The sequence below is a fragment of the Perca flavescens genome, chromosome 7 (genome assembly GCF_004354835.1).
Source record: "Perca flavescens isolate YP-PL-M2 chromosome 7, PFLA_1.0, whole genome shotgun sequence".
In the NCBI taxonomy this organism is placed as follows: Eukaryota; Metazoa; Chordata; class Actinopteri; order Perciformes; family Percidae; genus Perca; species Perca flavescens.
This window is the reverse complement of record NC_041337.1, coordinates 13,089,635-13,101,022: the sequence shown is the minus strand read 5'-3', so window position 1 is coordinate 13,101,022 and position 11,388 is coordinate 13,089,635. Positions and strand designations below refer to the sequence as shown.

Here is an 11,388-nt window from a genome sequence, read left to right as displayed (position 1 = left end):
GCTTTGTTCTCTTAATACATCCATGTTCTGAACATGTTACGTTACGGGACTAGAAAGAAACAATGAAAGGGTAGCCTACTTATTTTTTTTAATTATTTATTTATTTATTTACAGGAGCTAAAATAATCTTTAAAAAGTGCTTTTCTACAAAATACTTAGTCTCATGTCAAGTGGTGGACTTAAGTACATTACTCAAGTACTGTACATACATAAGTATAATTTTGAGGTACTTTCACTTTACTTGAGTATTTCCATTATGTTAGGCTACTTTATATTTCTACTCCACTACATTTCAGAGGGAAATATTGCACTTTTTTACTCAAGTTCATTTATTTGACAACTATGGTTGCAGATGTATATATTAATAGTACAAAAATATAAATCAACTAATAAATTATGATAAATTATTATAGTCAAGCTGCCCAGCAGTAGCCTATAAAGTAGTTGAAATGAGCTCCACATTTACTAGCTGTAACATTAAAGTGATGTGTAGCCTACACTAATGCATCAATAATTATAATCCAGTAATTTATGATTCTGCAATGGGCTATTCTGCAAATGAGTACTTTTACTTTGGGTAGCCTACTTACATACTTTTGTACTTTTACTTCAGTAAGATTTTGAATGCAGGCGTTTTACTTGTAACTACACTGTAGTACTACTACTTTTACATAAGTAAAATATCTGAATACTTCTTCCACCACTGACACCATAATTGTTATTGCTATGACAATGAGGATGGATAAGCACAGATAGAGAAAATGAACTGCTCTCTGGGATTCCTACGTGTTGAATGCCACAGTAGATTATAGGACACTGCATTTTTATGAATGAATTATGTAGAATGTGTTGTATTTCATTACATCTTAATTTCTAAAGTTAGTAACTATAGCTATCAGATAAATGTAGTGAAGTCAAAAGTACATTTTCCTATGAAATGGAGAAGTTTAAAGTAATATAATATTATAAAGTACCGCACAATTGTACTTAAGTACAGTACTTGAATGTGAATGTACCTAGTTACACTCCACCACTAAAATTACCAAAGATAGATCAATATTAACTCCTTGATGGATGCAGAGGATCTAACTGAATGCTGTCGCCCCCCTTTGGTAAGACATGAGCTTTGCAGGTGGCTGTGAAGTGTTATTGCTCCAGGCTAATTCAGTCCTCTATTAAAATTTTTTTTTTCCAAGGACTTTTTCTCCCTTCCCTCTCTCTTGCTCGTCTATCCTTACCTGCTTGTCACTGCAGAGCCCATAAGAAACTAATTAAAAGGAGTGAATTACCCAATCTTATTTTGAAAACTGGAACTACTAAAATGTGTCATCAATCTCTATAAAAGGAGACTTTTTAATTGTACCTCTAAAAATATAAATCAGTTTTTGCTTTATTTCACAAACAGAACAGTGCTGGCAGTGTGCATTAATATGGGATTAGTTTTTTCCATTAACAGTTTTGGGCCTGGCTCACGTAGCAACCAATCAATTACAAATATTGATGACAAAATTAGACTAAATACAATTTAAAAAAAAAGGTATATCATTTATTGACTTCTTACATTCTAAAAGAACAACGATACAAGCCATTTTTTATCAGCTGAAAAACATTAAAGCCAGATCAAGGCTACTATACTGACACTATAACAATGTTAAAAAACAAAAAAACACGTACATTTTTGTATAAAGCATGTTTTACTATTTCCAACTAAAAATACACAGAGCTGAATTTACAAGTGATTGATTAAGTTTAAGAGGCATTTAGTCAATCAAATAACAAAAATAAATGCAACACAAACAAGAACATGATAAACTAAAATACCTCTGAGCATTTTCGTATCAAGCTAAAATGTCTGATCTTTCGCATGGCTTTCCCTGTAAGTCTTGTTGAAATTTCGATAAGACAAGGACAACCACTTTCTATGAGAAAAGTACATTCAATGTGTTTTATGCTGTAGTATCTCTGATCAATTTGATTATAATAAGCCTTTTCGCAGGTCTAGTTCGACAGCCTTACTGTCTTAAGGTGTCCATGCGTTATGATTTTTAGTCTGTGTCTAACTTGGCCGAGGATTGCTTTTATTTTCATCACTGTCCATAATTTGTTTGGTTTTAGTTTCTACACACGCACCCTGTTTATCAGTTTCATTGCCCACTTCCTTTTTTCCTTCTCCACCCACTGTACTTGCATCTAACGGGGTGCTTATTTTACCAGCAGGACTTTTCTCCTGCTCCTGTCTTTGCCCTTTGACCAACTCTCTTTCTCGACTCACTGGTTTACCTCTACTCCACTCTCTGTTAGTTGGGTGACCGATTTGTTTTCGTTTCAGGCTGAGGACATCAGGATTGTTGATCATACGATTTGGGAATCGTATGAGACCTTCTGTTGGAGTGGGAAGTAAGGCAGCTCTGTGTCTATGGGGCTTTACTGCTTGCTGATTTTGTAGATTGTCAAAACCGGGGCATGAGTTTTCTCCACTGTTTTGAGCTGGACCTAGGGGTCCATTACATGATGCAGAATTTGGATCACTAGGGCCTTGGCATCTGGTAACTTGATGAGTAATATTGAAATGAGGTGATGCTGTTATGTCTAGCCCTCTGCCATCACACCCTGGGCCCCTTATATCTTCCATGTCATCCTTCATGGCAGGCTCATATCCCCTTGAGTCTAACCCTCGGCCCATCATATCTGGACCTCTTCTATCAGACCCAGGGCCCTCTGTGTTTGTATCCCACCTCCCAGGCCCATGTCTTAGATCTGAACTTTCAGGTGCTGGCCCCCTAATATCTGTTTTACAGGGCCCTAGCCTTCTTATGTCCGGGCCTCTACTTTTCCTCCTAAAATCATGCTCAAATCCTTGTCTACCTATTCCAGGGCTTTCCATGTCTACATCTTGCCTTTCTGATCCTAGTCCCCCACAATTTGAAAACCTCCCATCAGTCCCTGGACCTTCAATGTTTGAATTTCTGTTTTCAGGCCCTTGGTGTCTGAAATCTGGTCCTCTGGGGACTCTTCTATCAAGACCCTCCATTTCAAATCCTCTCCTATTAGGGAAATTCATTGAGTCTGGACCTCCACTGCGAGCCCAAGGTCCTTCCATGTTTGCCCCTCTCATATTACCCTTGAAGTCTGGCTGCCTCCAGTCATTCCCCATATCTGGACCCCCTCTCATATCTGATACTGGTTCTCTCATGCCTAGACCTCTTCTATCACGACCTTGACCTCTATTGTCTGGATCTCTTTCTCCACAAAAATTTGGTCCAGGCCCCCTTCTGTTTGGCCCAGCATCCCCTCTATCAGGCTCATTCCATCCATTTCCAGGTCTTCCCCTACCAGGCCCTGGGCATACCATATCTGGGTCACCCTGAACAGGCCCTGGACCCCTGACACCAGGACCACTCCAATCATCTCCTGGAGCTCTCAAAGGCCCTGGAAATGGCATAGTTGGTCTTTCCTGTATTGGCCTTGGCCCCCTACTTTCAGGGCCTCTCCATTCTCTACGAGGACCCTGCCTACTATGTTCTTGAACCTGCTGACCTGGACCTTCTTGGATGGGGCCTGGACCCCTGTTCCCATGTACTTTCCAATCATCTCCTGAACAATCTCTTTCATTTCCTAGAGCCTCCATATTGGGCCCTGTTCCTTCTGACCATTGCTCCTCTGTGTCTGTGCCTCTCCTATCAGGTGCAGAGCCCCTGAAGTTTGGCCCTGATCCTCTAATGTTTCCCCTTGTAGGCCGTGGACCCCTCAAGTTTCTACCTGTTCTATCAGGTCCTTGGCCCTCTATAACTGGGCTCTCTTGGATAGGTTCTGACCCTCCAAAGTCAGCCCCTTCCCAGTCATCTCTTCTATGTCTTAGACCTCCTGTATTTGGAGCTTTCTGCCTGATGCCTGGGCCTCTAAAGTCTGGACAACCTGATGTTCTCCAATCTGGTTCTGGGCCCTCCATATCTGGACCTCTCCTCTCAGGCCCAAGCTCCCTAAAGCCTGAGCTTCCTGGTTCTTGTCTGCCAGACCATGGACCCTCAATGTCTGGACCTCTGCTTAGACAACCTGGTCCTCTGAAATCTGGACCTCTTGGATGTTTCCTATCTGGCCCTGGACCCTCCATAACAGTTATTTCAGGCCTCACTTCTCTAAAATGCGGACCTCTCCTATCAGACTCTGGGCCCTCCCTATCTGGAGGTCTTCTTTCTGTCTCAGGACCCCTGAACAGTGGGCCTCCTGGAAAGCTCCTGCTGTTTCCTGTTCTCTCCATCTCTGGAGTTCTCCTGTCAGGCCCTGGGCTCTCTCTGTTTGGACCTGAATGCTGAAGCCCTGGTCTCCTAATGTCTGGACCTCCTGGCATTCTCCTGTTGGGCCCTGGACCCTGCATACTGGAACCTGGTCTTTCTGGCCTCGGTCCCCTGATGTCTCGACCCCCCGTGTCAGGCCCTGGGCCCTCCATATTTGTTTGTCCGCTTTTTGGCCCAGGACCCCTGAAGTGTGGTCTTCCCTGTTCTCTACTGTGAGGCCCTGGACCTTCTATACCTGAACCAGTTCTTTCAGGCCCCAGTACTGTGAAGTCAGGCCCAGGACCCATTAAATAAGTGTTTTGATCTCCTGGACCTCTCCTGTCAGGCCTTTGACCCTTCATATAGGAATCTCTCCTTTCACACCCAGGCCCTCTAAAGTCTGGACCATCTGGTGCTCTACTGTCAGGCTCTTGACTGTTCATAGTGTGACCTCCCCTTTCAGACCCTGGTCCCTGGAAATCTAGAACATCTATTTCTCTTCTGTCAGGCCCTGAACCACCCATAGCAGAACCTCTCCTCTGACGTCCTGGTCCACTGAAATCTGGACTTCCTGGTCCCCTTCTGTCAAGTCCTGGAGCTTCCATAGCTGGGCCTCTTCTTTCAGATCCTACTCCTCTGAAATCTGGACTTCCAGATCGTCTACTGTCAGGTCCATGACGCTTCAAAGATAAGCTTCTCCCCTCAGGTCCTGGTCCTCTAAAATCTGGACCTCCAGGTCCTCTCCTGTCAGGCCCAGAACCCTCAATAGCTGGCCCTCTCCATTCAGGCCCAGGACCCTCCATAGATTGACCTCTCCTTTCAGGCCCTAGTCCTCTGAAATCTGGATCTCCAGGATTTCTCCTGTCAGGCCCAGGACCCTCAATAACTGGATCTCTCCTTTCAGGCCCTGGTCCCCTGAAATCTGGACCTCTGGCTCTTCTCCTGTCAGGCCCAGGACCCTCTATTACTGGACATCTCCTTTCAGGCCCTGGTGGTCCGAAATCTGGACTTCCAGGTCCTCTCCTGACAGGCCCTGGACCCTCCATAACTGGACCTCTCCTTTCAGGTCCTCGTCCTCTGAAATCTGGACCTCCTGATCCTCTTTTGGCAGGCCCAGGACCTTCCATGGATAAACCTCTACTTTCAGGCCCTGGTTCACTGAAACCTGGATCTCCAGGTCCTCTTCTGGCAGGCCCAGGACTCTCCATAGATAAACTTCTCCTTTTAGACGCTGGTTCACTGAAATGTGGACCTCCAGGTCCTCTACTGTCAGGCCCAGGACCCTCCATACCTGGACCTCTCCTTTCAGGTACTGGTCCCCTGAAATCCGGACCTCCAGGTCCTCTTCTGACATGCCTAGGACCCTCCATGGATAAACCTCTCCTTTCAGGCCCTGGTTCACTGAAATCTGGACCTCCAAGTCCTTGCATGTCAGTTGCAGGACCTTCCATAGCTGGAACTCTCCATTCAGGCCCTGGTCCCCTGAAATCTGGACCTCCAGGTCCTCTCCTTTCAGGCCATGGCACCTTGAAATCTGGACCTGCCGGTCCTCTCATGTCAGGTCCTTGACCCTCCATAGCTGGGCCTTTCCTCTCAGGTCCTGGTCCTCTAAAATGTGGATCCCCAGGTCCTCTACTGTTAGGCCCCGGACCTCGCCTTTCAAGTCCTTGTCCCGCAAAATCTGGACCCACTGGTCCTTGCATGCCAGGTCCTAGATTTCCCATAGTTGGACTGCTCCATTCAGGCTCTGGTCTCATTAAATCTGGACCTCTTGGTCCTCTCCTGTCATGCATTGGGATCTCCATATCAGGTCCCCTCATTACAGGTCCTGGTGTAATGAAATCCGGACCCCCTGGTCTTCTCCTGTCATGCCTAAGGTCTTCCATGTTTGGACCGCTCATTTCAGACCCTGGTTCTCTAAAGTCTAGGTCTGCAGCACCTCTTGTGTCATGCCCCTGGCTCTCTATGTTTGGATCCCTCTTATCAGGCTGATGGACTCTCCATTTATCTTGTATAAATGGCTCTCCTCTGACTGGACCTGATCCTTTCATATCTGACCCTCTCCAAACATCTCTTATTTCTGATCCTATGCCTCTCCAATCTGGACCCCTCAAATGTGGGCACAGGCCTTTATTTTGACTCCTCTGACCCCTCATATCAGGACCAACAAAACCTGGTCCTGGACCTCTCCAATCTGGATTTGTAATGTTTAGCATGCCATCACCCCTTGTATCTGAGCCACCCATACTATCCATATCTTGACCAGGCCCCATATAACTCCTTTCTGTCAAATCTGGCCTTCTTAAATTATGGATTGTTTCTCCTTCTGTCATGTCAGGGCCATGGACCATCCTTTCAGCCCTTATATTGGGCAGTGGCTCATTGAAATGTTCTCTAGGCCCACTACTGGAAACTGGACTGCCATCATGCTTCAATTGCATTTGAACTCTCCCTGAGCCCCTAAAAGATGGACCTGGACTTGGATCTCTTACATCTCCACCCCTCATAGAAGATCTCATTCCCCCAGTATGTGGACTTTCACCTCTATCTTTTTGGCCTCTTCCTATAATATCTGCAGCCCTACCTTCGATCTGTGGACCCCCGAAAGATTGATCTCTCCTTATTTCCATCACACCTGGCCTGCCATCTGCGTTTTCTGGACTTGGATGATACATAGCTGATAAAGGACCCCTTGTGCCCCTTACGTCAGGCCCAGGTCTATATGACGGAGGGCCCTTCATGATTGGATCTCCCCTCTGATTCTGTAGGCCTGATCCTCCCATATGTGAATTTGCAGCAGCTGTTACAAGCATTCTTCCTCTCACTTCTAGTTCGCTGTGTCTCATATCAGGGTCTGGACCTTGCATATTTTGCACTGGACTCCTCATCCCAGAACCTCCTATGACTGGCGATGAACCAATTCTATCACTATTGTGTTGTTGAATAACTGGTTCTCTTATATTTGCCTCTGAACCCTGCATCCCTGTCCCTGGGTCCCTCACATGTTTCCCTTGACCACTTATAGCTAGGTCTTGTGTGTCTGATCCAGGACAAATGTTGGGACTTATGCCTTGCATGCCTGGACCTCTCATATCAGGCCCTGGGAATCTAATTCCTGTTTCTATAAGATCTATCTGTGGTCCCCTATGTACAAGTTCTTTCATATGTGATCCTGCATTCCTCATACCTGGATCACTTATACCAGGTCCTGGACGCTTTGTCACAGGGTCTATTTTAGGTCCTGAGCCCTGAATATCTGGGTCTGTAGCTGGATCTGAATGTCCTCCCCCATGACCCAGTATTTTTTGATGCTTTAAGCCTGGACTTCCCCCTTCTATCAGTTTGTCTTCCTCTATCATACCTGTATCACTGACACCTGAGCTCTGTAGATTTAGGGTTCTAAAATCCATATTTCTAACGTTTGATATTGGACCTCCAACAGTTGGCCACATATTGGACATTGTTGCTTGACCACAAATAGGCAGAAAATTATTTTCAACTTTAACATGTGGCATTGAGACACTGGTATGCATCTCGGGAAGTCTGATTTCCTCAGTCTTAACCGAGTCAATTCCTATGCTGCTAGGATTCACAAACTGTGGCTCTGGATCAGGGCTCTGAGGAGAATCTCGAATGGGAGGATCAATTACTCTTAGAGGAACAGTACTTTCAAACTTGTTTGAAAACAGAGTTTCCAATTGAGAGGTTTTATCAACCTGTGTAGAAGAACCAGTACATGTGTTGTCATGGTCGCTGACTGAAGTTGTTTTAAGCTCCTGGGATTTTGGTGGTTCTGAAGTCTCAAGTTTCACATTGTGAAGAAGTCCATGTGAACATGGAGAAAAGCCTTTATCAATGCTCTCATCAAGATTACTTTTTAGCTGATTCCCATCAGGGTTATTTTTAATAGTGTTACTCTCTACAAATTGTCCAACAACAGAGTCTGGAGCATTACACAGAACACTTAAAGGCTTTGATTTCTCAAGGACTTGAGGGGAAGGTTCTCTATGCTGTTTTGGTGAAAGGGACCCAGAATCTTTTTTTCCAGTAGATGATGGGGATCTTCTACGTCCATGAGAATGTCGGTGTGTAGAATGCTCTTTACTGTGGTGACCTTGCCGTTCAGACTGGTCTCTAGCTCTATGCCTTGACCTGTCCCTTTCACTTCTTCTATGTCTATCCCTTTCTCTACGTCTCCGGGAATGTGAAGGAGAACGCCGCTGTGATCTTCTTGAAGGGCTTCTATGGTGGTCCCTTTCACGACGACTCCGCTTCTTTGGTGATAGTCTTCGCTTTCTGCTGTGGTATGCATTCAGAGGAGTGCCCTTCCGGCTGGCACTATGCCCTGTTCTAGACAAAGATGAATCACGAGTCTTTATGCTGCCTCCTTGAAATACATCATCTTGAATTTCATTAAAAAGTGATTCGTCCTCAGGATCATAAGCTACATCAGAATCTTCAATCTCTCCAGCAGAGGATTCCTTAACATTTTCCTGTGTTTCATCTTGCTCTGTAACATTATCTGCATCATTTTCTAAATTAGGGATGGCAGTTGTGTCTTCTAGCTTAACAGTTTGTGATTCTACATTTGAACTGTCCACAGTCTCTGTAAGGTTGCTGGTCTTGTCTGTTGATTCTGACAGTTGACTTACTGGCAAAGATTTTTGTGGGGGAGACATCAGGGAATCAGAAACAGAAAAGTGAGCCATGAACATGCCCACAGCCTCTCTCTGTTGACGTAGTGCCTCTTCCTGCTCCTTCAACTGTCGTTTTTGCTCTTCAATCTGCTTATTGAGCTCCTCGAGCATCCGCTGTTGTTCAGTTAGTGTTGCAGCTGAGACAACCACAGTGCCCGTAGGAATGTTCTGCCTTACTCCTGCTGGGGTAGAGGTTAGCGCTGGAGTGGAGGTAGGAGCTGGCGTTACAATCTGGATAGAAACTGGGGCTGGGCATGATGGAGAACTTGACGTTTGAGTTGGAACAGGGGGCTTTGTCACAACAATATCACTTTGAATATCTTCAAAGATGGTCTCGTCCTCTGGATCATAGGCCACACCATCATCTACAAAGCCTGATACTGCAGGGCCATCTGCCTTAATTTTTTCTATGCTCTGAGGAGCAACCATTCCATATGCCATTGCTGGATCATACTCCTCTTCTGGGTCATACGGTCGGTCAAAGTCATTTTCTTCTTCTTCTATTTTTTTTACTTTGGATTTCTGTCCATACTGTTCGACAATTGGATCCACCATTGATCTGGTCTGAGAAAACATTGGGACTTTCTTAACACTAACTGTTGTTGTTGTTGTTGTTGTTGTTGTAGAACTTCCGTCAGAAGAGACCACAGAGTCAGTTTGTTTATTGCCAAACAAACTATTCAAGATGGTCTGCAGCGGTGTCTTATCACTGGATGCTGTTGTGGGATTCTTGTCGGAGATGCTATTAGAGGTTGCCTGAGTGGCTGAGGTAGGAACAGGAGGGTTTGTTCTAAAGGAAGTAAAAGGAGATGGTATGGTAACTGATCCAGAAGAGGAAGAGTCTGAAGGTGAGCCAGGGCAAGGTGGTGAGCCAGGAGGGGTGGTGCTAGCAGGAGTCTCTGGATCGTAGGGTTGGAATATCTCCAATTTGTCAGAACCATAGAGGACTGGGGGTTTTGGGATCCACATAGGGTCTTTGGACATATGAACTTTGGGTCTCTTCTCTTCAATTTCCTGAGGCAAACTTCCAGGACGTTTTGCCTTCTGGATGACTGCCAGACCCAGAAGAAGATTTGGCCTGTTTCTTTCAAGCCCTGTGAAATAAAGAAAAGTGAAATAAATAAGTCATTAGAACAAGTCTAAATTACTGACAATTGGCTCACCATTGTTCCATTTTTTCTAAATGCTTGATTGACAATATTTGTCAGAAAGGTTAGATAACTATTCATATTCACAAAATGTATAGGTGTTGGTACAATCATTATTCATTAGGTCTGGGACCACTAATTGATTCATCAATAATATACAATACAAAATACAGACAACTCAGAAATACTTAGAATTAAAATGACAAACCAAAAAATTAAATGCAAGATGAAATCAAAACCACTATTGAACCATAAAACTCATAATTGACAAATTTACAAAAATGAACTGTTTCCTGGGAAACACCTCTGCCAGCTGGTGTCTGTATTGTCAGCTGTTTCCTAAAGTAAAAATTGGATGCATTTTGGCAAAACTTTGTAAATTAAAAAATAATCTTTATTTGAATATATCAACTTGCTTGAAAGCATTGACTGCACATTAAATATTTAGATTTAATTTAAAATGTCTCAAGTTTTCCTTTATATTTTGTTAAAAACCTTCAGAGCTTTACAGCTAACATGTTTTACATTTTTTTACTTCTGTTATCTTTTCTGTGATCCACTTGACCAAAAGACCATTCATCACCACAGCTCTCAGTTCTCAAGACCTAGTGGTTTAGACTCCTGTGCTCAAACCTATGCGGCCCAGGATTGTGCCTAATCTGCAGAACACATGTCCACAAAATAATGATAACATATTGGCATAATAATCCAATTTTGTAGAAAGAAGTGGGTTACTTTCTTTCACGTTATCATAAGTGATAAAAGTGAGCAATAGTGTTTTACTGGGGATAATATTTCTTTTAGAACAGCCCGTCTTCCTTATTCTGACTCCTTTAACTATTAAAACAGGAGAAGATTAATTTGGTGAGATATTACAACCTGAATACTGAGCCTGTTATTCTTGGGCCCTCAAAGTGTTAATTTAGGTGCTCGCCCAAATCCAATAATGCATATGTTCATCATAAAAGGCTATAAGCAGTATTCAAAGTATTCACACCTGGTCCGTTGAGAGGTTGTAGTATGGATGGGATTGATTCCTTTGCACTGAGTGGGACAAGGTATACATCCTTGATGGAACGGCTGCCATTGGCGACCACACCAAAACGACCTCTGCTGCTGAAATAGGAAAACAGGGAGACATAGGCCACCTCTTCCTCCTCTGTTGCAGGGTGAAACCGGATCACACATAACTCCTAATTAGCAAAAAAAACAAAAAACAAAACAAAACAAAAGTAAAATATTAATAGATCTCCAATATTATTGTACAAA

The 11,388-nt window shown here is 43.9% G+C and overlaps 1 protein-coding gene across 1 annotated transcript in view; it reads right to left on the bottom strand.

The window, feature by feature from the left end:
- Positions 1 to 1,366: 1,366 nt before the first annotated feature.
- Positions 1,367 to 11,388, bottom strand: part of LOC114558065 (uncharacterized) — a 40,781-nt gene continuing 30,759 nt past the window's right edge. Inside the window, exons 16-17 of the mRNA XM_028581784.1 lie at positions 11,117 to 11,312; positions 1,367 to 10,065 (exon numbers count right to left, since the gene is read on the bottom strand). Coding sequence (XP_028437585.1) covers positions 2,057 to 10,065; positions 11,117 to 11,312 — 8,205 coding nt within the window. The 3' untranslated portion in view covers positions 1,367 to 2,056. The remainder of the gene's footprint in view (positions 10,066 to 11,116; positions 11,313 to 11,388) is intronic.